Source organism: Balaenoptera borealis, assembly GCF_965194805.1.
Source record: "Balaenoptera borealis genome assembly, chromosome: 20".
NCBI classification, from domain to species: Eukaryota; Metazoa; Chordata; class Mammalia; order Artiodactyla; family Balaenopteridae; genus Balaenoptera; species Balaenoptera borealis.
Window position 1 is genome coordinate 10,923,793 of NC_138879.1, and position 19,144 is coordinate 10,942,936.

Here is a 19,144-nt window from a genome sequence, read left to right on the forward strand (position 1 = left end):
GGAGGGACCTCACTCATGGCCATCCTGCCCCAGCCCAAAGCCTTGGCTGAATTGGACTGATTGGGCCAGAAAAGCAAGCAATATGGAATTGTTGGAGCTCCACGGCGAAGGAGGGAGCTCCCTCACAACACTAGTCTTCCGAGCACGCCTCGCAGCTCTAAGCAGAAACATGACCCCTAAATTAAATTGGGTGGAGCAGGGATCTGGAAGGTAAAAGTAGGGTTCCCAAAGCATGACTACAGAAAGGACTCATGGTGGGGCAGCCAAACTCTCACACCTGACAGACGCCACCCAGCTTTAGCTCAGGAGTCTGCACGCGATACAGAATAATGCTTCCAAATCCAACTGGAGGTGGAAATTGTTGGGAATATTAGCCAGACACACAAACAGAGTGCTGACACACTTGGATGGACCTTAAGGAAGGAGCCAGACACAAAAGGACACAAGTTGCATGATACCATTGAGGTGAAATGTCCAGAACAGGCAAATCCATAGAGACAGGAAGTGGCTGAGGGAGGGGGGTGGGGAGTGACTGGCAGTGTGGCACCACCAGGGGGAGCGCTGACAGAGCCCCACTGGCGGCGGGACCCAGGCGTGGCTTTGAGTTACGTTCTCAGCCTGGTTTCCTGGTGGGAAACAGCACACGACTCAGGGAACCTCATGGGGCACTGGAGTCCTTGGCTACAGCTGACCGCTCCCCTTACATGCACCCTCCAGTACTCGAGACGGATGTTATCAGTTTACCCTTGGGCTTTAATGGACCACATCTTACTGAGGGGAAGAAAACAGGAATGAATCCATCTCAAATTCCTTCCCGCTGAAGCCAGCAAAGCATTCTGCATTCCTCCGCCCTACTCCTTTTCTCCTGGGATTACATCAGTTCATGTGACCTTATGTGCTCTAGGTCTGGTGTAGACTCAGCAGGGTTCGAATCTGGCTCAGCTCCTAAATTAGCTGGGTGACCTCCAGCAAGTTCCTTAACCTCTGAGCCTCGCTTTCCTCTTCTGTACACAGGGGGTGATGTTAGCACCTACTCACAGGGTTTGGGATGGTTGTGAGCATAAAAAGAATTAATCCATGGCACACATGCCCAGTGCCCAGGCAAAGCTCAGACCATTCACACTTATCACAGGCCCATCTCATATCATGAGCTCAATAATGGTGTGCTGACTGTTTGATTATGTCAGCGCTTACTATCATCACCATTATTAGCCTAGAAATCTAATGAGAACAAGGACCACAGCTGAGCATGAGAAGGGGCGGCAGAAGTCCCACACCTGCCCATGCCAGGCCTGCCCCAGCTGCTCTGGGTTAGCCCAAGCCTGTGGTTCATGAGCCTTGTGCACACCTACCTCTGGGAGGCCCCGAGGCCCCCTAACGACGCTGTGTGGTGGCCGCCATGAGACTGCAACAACCCTCCCCAATCAGGCAGGGGGTGGGTCTCACTGCTGCCCCTCCTGGTCCCTGCCTGTGTGGCCAGTGAGCCCGCCAGTGTGCCCAGGCATCTGGTTCCCCTGGGCTCTGGGGCTGTACAGTAAATGCTGCCAACTTCCCCCTGGGGTTGTGTTCCAGCCTCTTACAGCTTGAGGGTGTGAGAAGTAGAAAGGCTAGGGACCCCTCTGGTGGGCCGGGCCACGTGCCTAGCTTGGCCCCAGGCAGAGCACAGAGCCTGGCTGGGGACCAGGCCTCCCCCACAAGCCTTCGGCCACCACCCAGGCTCCCTGAATTTGCCTGGGGGTTGTGGGATGACCGACCATCTCCTCCAGAGATGAGCACAAAAGACACCTGGACTGCTGGGGCCTGGCACCAGGGGGGTTAGACAGGGTTATGGGGCCGGTCAGACCTGGCAGGGAATGTTTAGTCCTAGGGGAGGGGAGAGAAGAGGGAGGGAACCCCCAGCACCCCTCCCCCGGACTGTGCATCCATCACAATCCCCTAGGGTGGTGTGAAGCGAGGGGACAGGGTGCGGAGGCTCTGGTGCCTGCGGGATGGGATGCAGGCACCCTCAGCGCTCAGTGAGCAGAGCGGGGACAAATGCCATTGCTCTTGGCTCCAGAGAGGCAGTGGGGAGTCAGGAACTCACCCGCTCTCGCTCTCCAGGAACACGGAGCTGCTGCTCTCTGCGAGGGCGGCGCTGATGGGCGAGAGGCAGAAGGGTGAAGAGAAGGCCTCTGAGTCTGAGTCGAAGGAGCTGGCCCTGCTCACGCCCTCGGCCGACAGCTCCAAGGAGCCCTCCTCCTCGCCCGCCTCGGGTCGCGGCTCCCGGCCCTCTTCCGTCCCGTCCTGCGAACTGACCGCCGACAAGATTCCCGAGTCGCTGTGGGCCGGCTGAGAGGCCAGGAGGGAGCTGTCTGTCCCCAGGCCCAGGGCCAGCTTCTCCCCGTCCTCGGGCGAAGGGCTGACACGCTCGGGGTCTCGGATGCTCTGGGCCACCACCAGGATGTCCTCATCTCTGGGGATTAGGGTGGGCCTGGGCTCCATGGGGGACGGCGGGTGGGGGGCCCCCGAGCTCTGGGTACGCCGGCCCCGAGGGCGGGGTGCCTTGCGCACGGGGGAGCTCTCGGGGGTGATGTAACGCAGTGCCTCCTCGTCCTGCTTCTGGATCCGGGAGTTGGGGACCCATGCGAGGATGAGGGTGGCCCCCAGCAGTTCATCCTTCTCCATGTACAAGCACAGGTAGCCTATGAGAGGTCAGGAGCACAGGCGGTTAGGGAGGGCCATGCACGAAGTGCCGCTGGCTGGTTTCTCGCAGGAGCCACACCTGGGTTAGTAAAACTGTGGGGCTGTGCAGGCTAGCCAGGCTCCGACACAGCCTGGCCCTAAGAAAACACACCTGAGGGATACAGTTGAGCTCAGGATGAATGCGTGCTGTGGGCATTTTCTAAGCACACACACTTAGCAGATCCAGTGGGCCCGGGACCTCAAGCAGCAGCCCGTCCTGTGCTTTCCCTCCTCCTCTCGTTCAGAGCCCCACCCCGCCCACTGTCTGGGGGCTCCAGAGCTTCCCTGCCTCCATCAGCCTCCCGGTCCGGGCAAGCCCAGGGAACTGGGGAGGAACACAGGGGCCCAGAAGCCCCGCTGGCTTCACAGCCTCACTATAATCTTAGGAGGGCAGATTTTATTGTTATGTCCCAAAAAGAATAAATCCAAGATGAGTGGCATTTGGGCCTTTTCCAGTTGGCTGTGGCTTCTTAGCATTTCTTCCTTACCACTGTTTTGGAAGAAGGGGCCATCTCGATGTCATGCCCTGCACTGCTGACAAAAATGAGAAGAGCGATCCTCCAAGGCCGCCGGCAGTGCGTGGGTGGGATCTTCGGGCCCCTGACTGCTCAGTCTGGGGAAAGGTGGCCTTTCCTCCTGCAGCACCTGCCATTTCAGGGTGTCCTGACTCTTGGGTCTGTTGCACCAGGTTCCCAGGCCTCCTGGTTTCTGTTCTGAGAAGCCCCTGGGGCAGGAGCTGGGGTCCCTTTCATGCCCCAGGGCTCTGGCTCAACCCAGAATCCTTAGCCTGGCTCCCATTTCCAAAAGAGGTGGGGGGAACTCCAGGGCTGTCAGCCAGTTATGTAGAAGGATAACATTCGGGTGAGGCCAAGTGTCTCCACACCCGCAGATCACGTGGCTTTGGGTTGGGAAGGGAGCCTGAGACCTCTGGCCCCCTCTCCCTTGCCTCCCATCACAACAGGATGATACCAGAAGCCCTCCAAAGGCTGCTGCTATTTTATTTGTTTTATGCCCAGAACATGTAACACCCTCAGACCCAGGGCTAGAACCTCTGTACCTGCCACCCCAAGTCCTCGGAGTTGGGCGCGTGGTCAGGCGTCCACAGGGTCAAGGTGACATGCCACCCAGAGCCTGTACCCCCTTCTAGAGCACACTCCAGGGACCAGGACCCTGGAATCCCCTGCCCTCACAGTTCAGAGTCTGCTTCCAGGGCCTGCTCGGGGCTTCCCACCTGAGCTGTATGTGGGGGCCGTGGATGGGGCTTTGGTGTCCCCAGGAGGGCCCCTGTAGTGCAGGAAAGAGCTGGGGCCAGAAGCCAGCTTTCCTGCTTTGGAACCTTGGAGGGTCTGGTGATTCTAAGTCTGCACCTAACTGTCCGGGTGACTGTAAAGATATGCTTATCAAGGCAGGAGGACAGAATACTTTTCAAAGAGTTCATTAGTATAATTTAAACTTGTCTTTTTTATTAATTTATTTATTCAGTACTTTGTTGACACATAATTTGCATGCATTAAAGTGCCCAGATCTGATTGTAATTCATAATTTTAAATGTATTGACATCTGATGTGGGACCTCTGTCTGGACTCAGGTGGGCTGCAGCCAGGCTGCAGGTACCCTGGGACTGGGGATACGGAAGCACCTTTCGGCAGCCTAGGGAGGCCACAGGACGAGCCCAGGGCCTGCCTTCACCCCACCTCCACCCCAGGCTGGCATTGGGGAGCACCCCTGAGCACCAGCCTCCTTGTCCGAGAGACAGGCCTGCCCAGGCTCCAGCCACTCTCATGAGGTTGTCGTGCAAATTACATAAAGCGATACATTCGTCTGTTGCAAGTCATTTGCGCAAATGACAAAGGACCACACAGGCCTCTAGTATCACTAACCCATCTTTTTGATGCTTCCTCAGAGCAGCAGGGCTGAGGGACTCAGGTGTGAGTGCCGGGCTGCCATAACCAGGTCTAACACCCCCAGGCCCCCTGCCTCAGGACAGTCACAGTCAGTGACACTCCTGCAAAGAGAATCTGTGCCCACTCCCTTAGTGCACAAGGAAGCTTGCCGTTTTGGGGCTCAGAGTACGGCTTAGCAAAAGATAGCAAAGTCACCACCACTACAGGAAAAGTTTCCCACTCCTGGGACTAAGGAGAGCCACGAGCTGGAGTGTCCCGGGAATGGCTCAGTGTAACTCCGGGCTCCCATGTGGAGGGTCAGGAAAGGACCCTCCTCCATCTCCATCCCTGCACAGTCTAAGAATTTTCTTCCCCGATCTCAAAACAGAGGTTTTAAGCACAGAGGGTGCGCAGGATCAAAGATTTCCACGTCCCCAGATTCCTAGGCCTGTTTCATGCCCCACTCAGTCCTCACCCCACACTCAGGACTGCAGGAAGGGACGAAACCACCAAGACTGACCTGAGGGCTATGTTCCTGCACACGCTCAAGGGGGCCTGGCGGAAAGCGTCTCACTGGGCAGGTTCCTGCAGAAGAGGATGCCCTGCTTCCCTTCTGGCTTCCCTCCCCGTGAGCAGGGGGTTCCCTGCTCCCAGAAGCCCTGTAGTGCTCAAATGCCCTCTCCTACTTGCAAATTCAGGCTAATTCCCCTTAAACCATCCTGCCTACCCTCCATGAGTCAAAGGTCACTGGCCTGCTTCCCAGATGGGGAAATTGGGGCAAATGGGGAAGTGACGCAGGAGCTTGCTAAATTTAGAGAGATCAGCCAGCTCTCCCCAGGCCTGTGACACCACAGCCCTCCCCTCCCAGGTCTGTGACCCCAAGCCTTCCTCTCCCAGCATGTGACCCCAGGCCTGTAACCCCACTCTGGGCTTACCTGGGTGGTGCTCCCCCAGCCCCTGCAGCCCTTCTGGCGGGTGCACGCAGACATTGTTCTTGGAGTAGATGATCTCCCCATCCAGGATGGAAGGGGGCCCACCGCTGCCACCGGGGGTGAGGGTCAAGAGGTCCGAGGCTTTGGAGGAGGCCCGGCGAAGGAGGCGGCCCAGAGACATTGCTGGGGGAGTGTTTCCATCCTCTGCACACTTGGGCCCAGGCGGGGCTCTTCCAGACCTGCCTGGGGGAGGAAGAGAGAGAAAAGGCATGGCCAAGGTCATGAACTTGGACTGGGTATCCCTGGGGCAGCATCCTACCCCACACCAGTAGGCTGGAAACAGAAGCTGTGGAACCACAGAAGGGGTCCTGCTAGCACAAGGCCGTACGGAGGGTGAGCTGCATTCTCAACAGTGGCGCTACGGACACTTGGGGCTGAGTCCTTCTTGGTGGTGGCGGCTGTCCTGTCCATTGTAGGGTGTTTTGCAGCATTCCTGGCCTCCACCCACCAGATTCCACTAGCACCCCTTTCCACTGTGACAACCAAAACTGTCTCCAGGCATTGCAAATGTCCCCAGGGGGCAAAATCACCCTGTTAGGAACTGGTCTAGGGAATTCCCTGGTGTCTAGTGGTTAGGACTTGGCGCTTTCACTGCCATGGGCCCAGGTTCAATCCCAAGTCGGGGAACTAAGATCCCACAAGCCGCGCAGCGTGGCCCAAAGAAAAAAAGAGAGAGAGAGAGAACTGGTCTAGAGGAATCTGTTCCCACGGCAGCAATTTCAAAACCTCCAGGACACAGAGTTCACCCCGTGTCCCTTCCTTCCTGAGATTCTCAGCCATCTGCGGTGCTTCCCAGGGAACATCCCGGTTCTCCTTCGTCCTTCCCACCTTTCCCAGCCTTCTCCACCTCACCTGCCCTGTGTGTCCTCATCATCCCAAAGCCCAGCCTGACGTCCCAACACACGCTGGCTGCCTCAGCTGGGAAGGGGTCACAAGTGATAGGTGAAGGACCCGAGTTAACATACAACTCATTCTTTAAAAAAATAAACTAGAAACCAAAGGATCAGATCCAAAATATATACAGAATTCCTAAAGACTCCCTGCAAAAAAGGAGCAATATCCCAACAGAAAAAGCAGGCGATTCACAGAAGTGGAAACAGAAGGACTGAGAACATGAAATGAAAACCCAACACCCGACACACTGGCAAAAAGCAATTTTAATTCCAGCAAAAATGAAACAAAAGCCCAGGCAGCTATGTGAACCAACCAGACGTTCCCGTCAGTGGGGCTCATGACGGCCGCCCACCAAGCTGGGAGTAGGATGACCACAGGCATGATGTCGCCTGTGTCAATGAAGAGATGTGTGTAAAGCTATTTCCTGGTCAGAGATCATGGATGTCCGAGACTTCAGGCCATGCTGGGCAGGGTGCAGGCCAGGCTCGTGGGGTGGGGTGGCTGGGATGGGAGCGTCGCAGAGGGGCTGCAACTCAAGCTCTCAGAAAGAAAAAAAAAGACTTGAAGCCGGTATGATAAAATTATTGACTGGGAACGGATAGACCAAATGCAGTCTGTCCATACGATGGGATATTATTCAGCCTTAAGAAGGAGGGAAATTCTGACACCTGCTACAACATGGATGGACCTTGAGGACATGCTCAGTGAAACCAGCCTGTCACAGAAGGACAAATATTGTATGATTCCACTTATATGAGGTACCTGGGATAGTCAAACTGATAGAGACAGAGGATAGAAGGGTAGGTGCCCGGGGCTGGGCAGGGGCTGGGGAGTTAGTGTTTAATGGGGAGAGTTACTGTTTGGGAAGATGAAGAAGTTCTGGAAATGGATGGTGGTGATGGTTGCACAACAGTGTACCCAAATGTCCCTAATGCCACTGAACTGTGCAGTTAAAAATGGTTAAGAGAGTAAATTTTATGTCATTTTTTTTGTGGTTTTTTTTTTAGTGGTCTTTCTCTTTCTTTCTTTCTTTCTTTCTTTCTCTTTCTCTCTCTCTCTCTCTCTCCCTCCCTCCCTCCCCTCCCCTCCCCCTCCCTCCCTCCCTCCATTTCTTTATTTTTGGCTGTGTGGGATCTTAGTTGCAGCACACGGGATCTTTTGTTGCAGCGCGCAGGCTTCTCTCTAGTTGTGGCGTGTGGGTTTTCTCTTTCTAGTTGTGGTGCGTGGGCTCCAGAGTGCATGGACTCTGTAGCTTGTGGCACGTGGGCTCTCTCGTTGAGTCATGCGAGCTCAGTAGTTGTGGCGCTCAGGCTGATTTGCCTCGAGGCATGTGAGATCTTAGTTCCCCGACCAGGGATCGGACCTGAGTCCCCTGCATTGGAAGACGGATTCTTAACCACTGGACCACCAGGGAAGTCCCTCTTTTTTTTTTTGGCCACGCCACGCAGCTTGCGAGATCTTAGTTCCCCAACCAGGGATTGAACCCGCGCCCTCGGCAATGAGAGCGTGGAGTCCTAACCACTGGACTGCCAGGGAATTCCCTATGTCATGTATGTTTTACCACAGTAAAACTTTTTTGAATAATCAACTGGAGGGGGTTCTCAGGCTAAATTATATTGTTCTTTGCACCCTCTACACTTTGTACATTTACCCCTAAATCCAGGGCTGATTTAGGATGTTCCCTAAATGGAGTTCTTTCTGTGTCCAGTGCTTGGACGGGTTCTTGGGGCAGAGGGCGGGGGCTGGGGGTCCAGCTGGCTCAGCGGGGTAGTGGTTGTCTCAGTGCTAATTTCCTTCAATGTCCTGGGACCAGGCAGCTCAAGGCTGGATCCTCAGGCCCTTATGGCTCTCTGGGTGTCCCTCTGTGCCCCCTTGGTCTGATCTCCCATCTCTTTGCATATTTCCAGTTGCCTCCACGGCAACTAACTCTCCCAAACACAGCATCCTTCTAACAGCTCCCTGCAGGCCCAAGAGTCACCCTTCCCATTCCTGCGTCTTTACCCCGAAAAACCCATCACTCTCTTCTCTCTCATTGCTGAGGTTCCCAACGTCAGGATGACCTTGAAAATCACTAGCCCTGGAGACTCAGGCCCAGCTGGGGTCCTCGCCTCCTCAGCCCTGAGCCACAGAAGCCCCTCCATTCTCGGCCATATCCAGGGCCCCGAATCCACCCCTTCTCAGGCATCCCCCATGCCTGAGACACCCCTTTCAATGTGGGCTGCAGAATCAAGTTGACCCCTTGGCCCAGGGGACAGCAAGCGGGTTCTGTAAAGGGCCAGACAGGAAATATTTTTGCCTCTGTGGGCCCAACGGTCACTGTGGAGACTACTCGATTCTGCCCTGTTGTGTGAAAGCAGACAGTACGTGGGCAGGTATGCCTGTGGTCCCGCGAGACTTTATTAAATAGCTACTCACGCCAATTCCATATAATTTTGACGTTACACAAGAAAACTCTTCTAGTTTTTTCACCCATTTAAAAACGTAATAACCATCCTTAGCTCGCGCACTGTATAAAACAGGAAGAAGGCTAGATACGGTCCACGGGCGATACGTGGCCGACCCCCGGCTCAGACCACTTTCTGGATACTCGGGGCAGGGCTGCTCCTCACTATCCAAATCCCCTCCGGGCCCAGCTCTGGGGGAGCCTTGTGGCCTCCCCAGGTCGAGGGGGCGTCTCTCACTGTCTTAACCACTGAGTGCTGTCTGAACACACAAGGCACATTACGACGCTTGACAACCAATGTTCGAAACTTAAAATAAATCACGCTGGAACCTACACATCAAAATATGTGTTTTCTTTCCAATTAATCATCTGGTAAAGCTATATTCTTTTATTCTAATGATGACTTCATTCCATTGTCCGGAATATTTTTAGAATTCAAGAATCATTCCAGAATTACAAGATCAGTTAATGAGCCATACAAGAAAAAGAATTCCCTTCTCCAGATCAGCACTGCCCAGAAGACACACAATGAGAGCCTCATATGCAATTTTAAGTTTCCTAGTAGCCGCATTTTTAAAAAGTAAAAAAGAAATGAGGGAAATTCATTTTAACAGTATATTTTTAGTTAAGCCACTATATCCCCAATAGTATCATTTCAGCCTGTAATCAGTATGGAAAAATTACTCATGAGCTATTTTACATTCTTTAAATCTCCAGAATCTGGTGTACATTTTGCACTTAAGCATACCTCAGTTCACACCAGCCACCTTCCAGGTGCTTAGTGGCCTCCTGGGGCCCGTGGCCTCCTGCTGGGTGAGGCTGGGGCAGGTCTGGAGCCCCACCTCCTTCTGAGCCTCAAATGGTATTACTTAGTTTAATCGCCCTAACCTCCAGAATGTGCTGCAAACAACGCTCAGCTGAGTCCAAAAACCACACCATCTTTAAGCTAAGACGGTTTGCCACCATTAAGGATAATCAAAAGAATGTTCCAGAAGCTCTGAAGGAGATTCCAAAATACAAGTGTTCACAATATAGCGTTTTCCCCACATCGGCTGTGAAACCCCACTGCAGCTCTGGAAGGTACATCCTAGAAGCGCAGTTTTGCAAACGAGAAAACAGGGGCCGCACACCCCAAGTCAGCCAGTGAGCGGACACACCTGAACATGAGACCTTTGTCCTCTGTGCGTGGAATTCTGGCTCCTACCCCTGCCCCTGCAAGCTGGGTGAGCGAGGACAACCCCCCGGTTTCACCCCCAGGTTGTTCGGGAGACAACGTGCCTCTGGGTAGGTCCAGCCCGTCTGTTAAACGTTAGCCACGAATATTTACTCTCTTCAGACAATGCTCATTTATTTTTTCAATGTATTTGTCCCTTTGTGAGCCTATTTCATCTCAATTAAAACTGGTTCCCGACCTCTGCTCTCTGTCAAACTAGATGTGGAGAATCCTTGACCTGTTTTTTAAAAGCTTTTTCTTTTTTTAGATTATGAAACGTGTTCAGAGAAGTATAAAGAATACGTGTCCCTTAACTCGCACCATCCAAAAATAATCTGTGTATTTTCTACTATCTTCCGTGTCTATCTTAACAAAACAAAACCACCCACTGGAATTATACCATACCTTTCTTTCAGTTATAACATACATATATTTTCCCATGTGTTATAGGTTGAAATGTGTCCTCCCCAAATTCATATGTTAAAGTTCTCACCCCCACACCTCATAATTCAACCTTATTTGAAAGTAGCTTCTATACAGATGCAATCAAGTCAGAATTAGGTCATTAGTGTGGGCCCTAATCCAGTGACTGGTATCCTTTAAAAAGAGGGAGTTTGGACACTGGTGTACAAGGAGAATGCAATGTGAACATGAAGACAGCCATCTACAAGCCAAGAAGAGAGGCTTCAGAAGGAACCAACCCTTCAACACCAAGATCTCAGGTTTCCAGCCTCCAACACTGTGAGAAAATTAATTTCTGTTGCTTAAGCCACCCAGTTTGTGGTACTTTTTATGGCAGCCACAGAATACTAATACACCACATTATTAACTAATTTAAAAATTCAAAATGTCAACCCTCCATCTTGATAGCTATAAATATAAAACAAGGATGCACCATTCTTGAGCCAGCCACCATCATTAGATATTTGGTTTCCAAATAGTGGCTACTTAAATAACAAACTTTACATTTTATACATAAATCTGTACCTGTATCCTCGCTATTTCCTTAGGACAATTTCTGGGATTCCTATTTCCTTAGGAGGAAAAACTGGACCCCTGACATAATGTCCAATAGATTTCCAAAAAGGTACCATACTTTTTAGGGATTTGAATCTTTGCTAATTTGGTCATTGGAAAATGGTTTTCTGATCATCAGTTCACTTGAGCAGGTTGTCCTATGTTTATTAAACATTTGTGTTCTTCCTGTGAATTATCTGTTGGTGTACTTTGCCAATTTTTCTGCTGGGGTGTCAGAATTCTTATTGCTATGAAAGAACTCTTTATATAGCAAAGATCTTAATCCTTTGCTATAGTTGCTGCATGTATGTTTTTCCTAATTTGTTATTTGCCTTTTAACTGTATTACTCATTTTGAAATACAGAGGTTTTAAACTTCTAGGCAAATTGATGATAACTTTTCCTTAGTGATTTCTTTTTATCACTTTTACACTTTATATCATTCATCTCAAGCCAAAGATCCAATCATCACTGGCTTATATTTTCATCTATTTTTCTTATGATGTCCATTTTCAATTAACTACTTTTGATATTTCAAAAAGCCTAATTCAAAGTATACATTTACCTGAAAAGGCCGCACATGTTAACTATTCACCAGCTCATTGAATGAGTGTTTATGTTGTTTTTATCGCTATTTCCTGTTTTTACTGTGTACTGTTACTTGATAAAAATAGGGACATCAATATAGCTTAATAAAGGTGGGGTGCGTGTCATGTAAAATCTTACGGGAAACTTAAAAGGAGGGGGCCCTTAGCAATGACCCAGAGACCTGTGTGGCCTGGTCCGTGCACTGGTCTGCACCCTCTCGTCTTCTCCCACGTTGCACATGTGATGGACACACATGGTTCTCACACTACCAACATGCTCCAGTGAGAACCACTCTCATTACAGGCCGGCTTGTACTGTAAACCGGGCTCTGCTCATCGGCAGCTGAGATGGTGACTGAGCCCAGCCAGAGCTGCCCTCCTCAGGTCCCAGCCGTTCCAGGGGCCCACCGGCCATGGCTTCCTCATTTGGGCCAAAGGAAAGAGCCTAGAGCAAGCTCTCCAAACACACCCTCCCTGCCTGCATCCCCAACCCCTGCAGTACTTTCCCCTCGAATCCCCCTTACTGCCTTATTTTGCTTCTGTTTAAAGAGATGGCTTGTTGCTATTTACAACGCAAGGCCCGTGGGTCCAGAATGCCTCACACCCAGCGGGTCCTGCCAGGGGCCCCTCACCTCCGTCCAGGTGGGGAGCGACGATCACCTGTCGTCCTCTTTACCACGTGGGACCACAGTCCCCCCCAACACGGCCCCCAGCTCCACCATCACAGCTCGCGTCCTGTGGCTGACCACCGTGGGGAAGGCGACGACCTGCGAGTCAGCAGAGGCTGGGTTCCCTGCTCAGTGTGAATTTCTATTCGGCTCCCACCATCCGAGTTGGCAGCATCCTAATTTGGCAGTTCTATCCGAGTCCTCCAGCTGGTGAATATAAATCTGAGTTTACCCCCCACCCTGTCAGAAGAGAGGGAAGGAAAAGAATCCCAAAGAGCACAGTTGCTGCCAGGCTACCTCCCAGATAAGAATGGAGGCCCTCCCCGCCCAAAGCCCAGGACAATGCCCTTGGGGTGCAGTTGCCCCACATCAAGCAGGGCCTGCTAAAAACCACAGCTCGACGGAAACAGCACTGGTGCCCAGAGGCTCTAAGGTCATCTGATGCAGTGCTTCTCCAAACCAGGGGGTTTTAAGAAACTCATTGGGCAAATCCCTACACTCTGACCCAGCAGGTCTGGGGGAGAGGGGCGCCCAGGTGACACCATCCCCATTTGAGACGGGGAACCATTCACCTACTGCTCCCCTCCACCCGCAGAGGAAGGTGGAGAATTGGGCTCTGACAGAAGGTAGACCAGCCCCCCTGACGCTCAGGCTGTGCTTTATCAGCACACATTAATGACACGTCAGTGGCTGCCCAGGGCCACCCCCCTCTGCATCCCCTGGTTTGTCACCAGTTGGATGTTAAACAGGATTAAGGGGTGGGTGTTGGGTGGATCCAAGACTGCAGAAGCCCTCTCCTCACTGGCAGCCCAGGGCCTATCTGTCACTGGGTTAATAAACACGGCTCTAGCCCACGTGTCACCCGGAGGAGAGGCACGTGCAGCTCCGTGTCCAGGGGCGTGGACTGGAGAACGGCCTGCAGAGACACCCCTAGGGGAGGCCCCTGGGCTTCAGTGCCCACTGGTCTGGCAACGAGACTTGACTAATTGTGGTCTGGCCCAGGGCAGCTCTCTGTGTACCTGCCTGTCCTTCAGGGGTGTCCCTACGAACCCGGGACGGTGGGAAGGTTAACGGTCAGAGTCACGGGACTCCTTCTTCACAGATAAGCCACAGACGTGCAGAGACAGCGCCCAGCTCCCCTAGGGTCTCTAGATCCACCTGACCAAAACCCTTCTTGGGAAGCAACGGGCCCCTCTATACTATCATTTAAGTCATCCTCCTAGATTTCTAAGGTCTAGCCGTCCTGGACCTTCACTGCCCACTGCTGGGATTGTTCCCTGTGTGCTGACCACTGCCCTGCTGAAGCTGCGTCCGGAGCAGAGCGCAGGTCTGGGCTTCCGATGGGCAGTAGCTTGGGCGGAGAGGAAGAAGGTCAGAGGCTGGGGGAGGGCTGGGGAGGGCTGGGGAGGGGATTCGGCGGAGTAGGGTAGGGACGAGGAGGGCCTGCCCCCAGCACCTGCTTCCCTCACTTCCCTGACCAGCTGCATCCCCTGCAGAGCCCAAATTGCATCCCTCTCCCAGCCCCCCTGCTGGCTGGCTCTCGGGCTTCAACAGTTTGCCTTAGAGGGGAAAGGTCTTGGCCTTGGGGCCCCAGGCCCCTCCTCCACCCAACCCTGCTTTCATGCCCCACCTGCAGGCTCCCGTGGGCTCCCTCTGCACATGTGCCCCCCTCTCCTGACCCTGAGGCTATGTCCTAACTGGGCGCTCCCACGGGATTTAACAGGCTGGGGGCAGGGCAGGGGGTGGGGCCAGAGACACCGGGGCAGCCTGGGAGGGGCACCCTGTCTCCTCCAGGGCACTCATGGGCTCTGTGGGGGGCATGTGACTGCTCCACATGAGGGTCCACATCACAGCCCGCAGGAGGCGCAGCTGGAAGGTTTCTGGGGAGCACTACATAAGGGGCAGGGCTCTGAGGGAAACAGTGGAGGAGATCCTTAAAGGATGTCAGGGCTGGGGCTCAGGCCAAGGAAGAGGGTGATGTCCAGGCACAGAGGAGGGCTGATGCCTCCCAGGGGCACATAAAACGGAGGGGAGACTGGTAGGGAGGGAGGCAGAGCTAATCAAGGGCCTGGCGCCTGCACTGCAGGCTGGGATGACAGGGGCTGTCTGGAAGACGCCACCAGGAGAAGCAGGAGCAGGTGCACAGGGAAAGCTCTCAGCCAGAGGAGCAGGCCCAGGTGGAGAGGAGGGAAGAGTCCTGGCAATGGATGGGGGTGATGGCCGCGCAAGGGTGAGAATGCATGTAATGCTGTAGAACTGTGCACTTCAAAGTGGTCAATATTCAAAATCTGCTGTGTGTACTTTACCACAATGAAAAAATAATAATAGTGGAACTTGGAGAGGGTATATGGACTCTCCGTACCCCCTGCTCATTTTCTGGTAAACCTAAAACTGTCCTGAAAAATAAAATATATTAATTTTTTAAAAAGACGTTTGGGACCAGGAAGCTTGCACCCAAAGAGGCCAGGCTGAGGTGGAATCGTGTGGATGGAGGCAAGGAAAAGGACAGGGAGCTCGAGGCCGGCAACAAAGGGAGCTCTGGCCCCCGCACTGACAGCAGGCTGCCAGCAGAAATGCCAGGGCCTGGCAAAGACCAAACAACCTGATGGGAGATCTTCCTAATGTCCTTGAATCCATAAGATGCACGACCTTGAATGGTTCTTGATCCGATGTGCAAAGCAGTTTACACCCATTACCTTAGGGACCCGGTGTTCTGCAGGGAACAAAGATCCCCACCTCCCTGGGAGACCAGAAAACTGTGCTCCAGAAAGGCTGCCGGGTACAGAACCCAGAGCGAGCAGAACACCCAGGTCCCCTTCACAGGTCTGGGGCCTTTCTACGGGCCAGACTTATTCTCCGTATTACCCAGATAGAGTAGGGGACCAGGGTACATAGCACAATCTTTAAATGCCATCAGCAGAGATCCTAAAACACACAAAACCAGTGAAGCCTGTAGCCAGAAACAGCCGTCTGACTTTTCACATCTCTAGTAAGGACTTAGAGTTAATTGAAATCAAAATAGCAGCTCGAGATGCTCAAAGCACTTTGTACCAATATTATAAATCCTCTCCCCAAATTCTGAGAGATGAAGGTGCATCAAGAAACAGCTCCAGGTAGATCAATGACAATGATTAAAAAAACCTCATTCTCCTCGACTGCGTTCACTTAATATCATTACTTTAAAATGGTTTTATGTCCTCATCAATATTGTTGATTTTAGATTATAAGTTCCTGAGTCCAAGACATCTCTGAGAAGATCCTTTTATGAAGGGCCTACCAGAATGCCATTTTCAGTAGAGTTCCAAATGCCACGTTTTTGTTGATGGAAAGGAGAGCGATGCCAACCTGGCAGTTGGCACAAGGAATACAGAGATGGAGTCAGGCCAAGATCTGGAATGTGTATTAGCTTGGGTGTACAAAAAAAAAGGGCAATGATTTTAAAAGGTATAAAATAAAAATGCCAGTGCTGGCTTTTAACCATCTCTGATCGATACCTGATTACAAGTTGAATTTTGTGCTGCTCTGAGCTGTCAGCGACCACTGACATTTTTGCAAAATAGGCTATTGTGTAATTCAAAGGAAAGATCAACTTGGCCTCCCCTCAGAAAAAACACACACCCTCATAAAACAAAAGACTCTCTGCAGAAACTCCCTGACTAGGGAGTCATTCTTTCCTATTAACCTGCAAGTCTTTAAGAATTAGAACACCTTTGAGAACTATTCTTGGTGCTCTGTTGCTTGCAGCAGTAAGTTACACTGGCGATGAAGGTAGCTCAAGTTTGCTTCCAGGAGGAGGGGGGTTTTGGGGTGGTTGCAGAAAAAAGATGTCAGAAACGGCAGTAGCCCCTGAAGAAGTAGGTGGGGCTGGGAAGGGTAGCAGATTTCTTCTTTCACAGCCCTGTTCAGAACTGGCCCTGCTGCTGGGTTGGAGCCAGCGGGCAGCGGCAGGCCTGCTGTTAACCACACACGTTCCCTCCTCCCTCCCCCTAGGGGCCACTTGGCCACTGACACTTGGCCCAGAGGCAGTGAGGGGTGGGGCTCTCCTCTAGCTAATGTTTCCAGGGATGAAGTTAAGGCATCTATTACCCAAAATTCGTCCCCCAAGATTTGGTGATTTATATCCAGGGAAAGAGAGTCCTTCTAGACAGACAGGCAAAGTCACCAAAAGCCAGAAATGAGCAAAACACGGATGAAGAAATGACACCATTTAGAAAAGACACAAGTCTCCCCTCCCACTTCCTTCACAAAGCACTTCTATCTCGAGTGTATTGGTTTCCCATGGCTGCCGTAACAAGTCACCACAAAAATAGGGACTTAAAACAACGGTGTATTATCTGGCAATTCCGGAGGCCAGAAGTCAACCCAGGTCTCACTGGGCTAAACTCAGGTGTCAGCAGGGCTGTGTTCCTTCCTAAGGCTCCAGGGGACAATCTGTCTTCCTGCCTTTTCCAGCTTCTGGAACCCGCCCAGATCCCTTGGCTCACGGCCCCTTCCTCTTCCTTCAAAGTCAGCTATGTGAGTGGAGTCTTTCTCATAGGGCATCACTCTGACGCTGACTCTGGGCCCCCTCTTCCACTTTCAAGGACCCGGGGATGACATGGTCCCACTGGATAATCCAGGACAATCTCCCCACCTCAGAGTCACCAGATTGGCAACCTTAATTCCATCTGCTACCTTAATCCCCGTTGCCACGTGACCTAATACACTCACAGGTTCCCAGAACTAGGAAGCGACATCTGTGGGGACTGTTCTTCTGCCGACCACACTACACCTGTGGTAGGGTAGGCTTTCTATCTCCACTGACCATCAAACCCCCATTCAGAGCCACTACCCAGGCCTGGACCCTGCAGAGGGGAGACCTGGCTTCCGTGTCTCTGAGGGAGCAGCAGGACAGGACAGAGAAAAGCTGCACACAGACCAGTGCCAGAGCCGTGGCTCCTGTGCTGGAGGCTCCATCAATTCCCAAGTGGGAAAACAAATAGAGCAAAGGTGCAAACGTCTCTTGAACCTTCCTAGTGAGACCAAAGAAACAGGGCAGCCTGGAGCCAATAGCAGAAAACGCCCTGCCCAGACTTCTCCCATTCACTGTTCTGTACTGTGTGCCTGCCTTGGGGCCGCCCTGGGTCAGCAGGACAGGTGCGGTCCTAGCAGCTCACAAGCTGGCAGTTCCTACACACCTGAGGGTCGCAGCCCACGCCCACTGTGACAGCTGTTTGCAGCAGCTAGGGGGAGGCAGGTAGGGAGTGGGGCCACTGCATCCTTAGGGGGACGTGTCATGGGGCAAAGTCCACAGTCTTCCCCTGGCCTTGTCATTGTCACACTGCTCAGGAGCAAAATGCCCTGGGCTCTGGTCACCTGCCATGTGGCTGGGAGAAACCGGTTCATCTGCTTTGCCCTCAAAGCCCAATCAACACAGAGTTGGGACAAGGCAATGCCATCTTAAACACGAGCCAGACACACGCAAACAAGGATCGTTTTCCTCCCACAAAACATCTGCTGCTAACACACCTCGCAGGAGGCCCCAGCTCATTCTACCGTCCCAGAACCAGGCACGTGCACCACAGTTTTTTTGGGAACCCCGAGCTTTGAGGTTCACTGGGTGATATAAATCCGGCAGATCAGAAACCCCGTTCTTAGGGAAAGGTGGGTCTCCTTCAGTCTCATTGCCCAGATAAGACACCTGTGAGATGATATCACCCCTCCTCTCAGTTGTATTTAACTTCAAATTATGGGATTATTGCAGAAGAGAAATACATTTGCTGCACATGCATTCAGGATTCACAAGGAAAAGATTGTGGCCCAAAGATAGGGCTGCTGTGGGTGGGGCCTCTGTGTAGAAATGAGGACCAACACAATCGACTTGCAGTTAAATTGAAGGAATGACGCTTAGGGCATCAACTCCAGAGCCCGAGGCTTGCGCTAACTGCCATAAGGAAAAAGGACCTTCAGGAGGCAGTAACTGGAGAAGACAGTTTCAGAAATGAGGGTGAGGGGAGGTCTGGTGGCCTGCTTAGCTGTGACTTTCCTCTTCCAACTGTCCAGTTGTCACTTCAATTGTCACCACTGCCTGGAAAGTCCCAAAGCCTCTGCCTCTCCCGAGAGAAACCATCTGCTGCCTGTGCCCCTCGACAGCAAACCCCCCAATACCATTTCCCTCAAAGAGCCAAGGAAGGGGGGCCTGCAAGAAGAAACAGACTTAAAGATGAGTCAGGATTGAGGACCAAGGAAGGACTATACCCAAAAGGCAAGGATAAGTGCAAATCCAGCCAGGAAAGCAATGACCAACCCCACAGTGGATGAGGTACATCTGACTTCTATACTGTGCCTGTAAACTTTAACACACAGAGGTTCTCACTGTCTGTGGCAAAGGAGTAGCTAATGTACCACAAAACAGAAATCAAACTGGGGGGAAATGTATTGACAACACCCCTGGAATGCAACACAACCGATCTTGCTCAGGGAAAGCATTTTAGCTACAGAAATTGAAAAATGAAAGGGTGTCCAATGCCATCTGTTAAGTATGCGCTTTGCTCCGATTCCAATGCCGGAAAGTGTAAAGACCAATTTATCAGACTGTTGAAATCAGGATCAGGGTCATTCAGTGGAAAACCAGCACACACACCAAGGTGTGCAAGCAGGTGCGGACACAGGCTCAGGGTGCACCTATGTTATGGTGGTTTCTATAGGAGCCAATCCAGAAAGAGCATGGAAAAGACACTGCCACATC

At 52.2% G+C, this 19,144-nt stretch overlaps 1 protein-coding gene across 4 annotated transcripts in view; it reads right to left on the reverse strand.

Annotated features, from left to right (window-relative positions):
• TBC1D16 (TBC1 domain family member 16) overlaps positions 1 to 19,144 on the reverse strand; it is an 83,672-nt gene that overhangs the window by 61,447 nt on the left and 3,081 nt on the right. For 3 of the 4 annotated variants that reach the window (XM_082372812.1, XM_082372813.1, XM_082372810.1), the window contains exons 2-3: positions 5,540 to 5,779; positions 2,084 to 2,681 (exon numbers count right to left, since the gene is read on the reverse strand). In XM_082372812.1, coding sequence (XP_082228938.1) covers positions 2,084 to 2,681; positions 5,540 to 5,717 — 776 coding nt within the window. In that variant the 5' untranslated portion in view covers positions 5,718 to 5,779. The remainder of the gene's footprint in view (positions 1 to 2,083; positions 2,682 to 5,539; positions 5,780 to 19,144) is intronic. The other variant, XM_082372811.1, reaches the window with a different exon arrangement.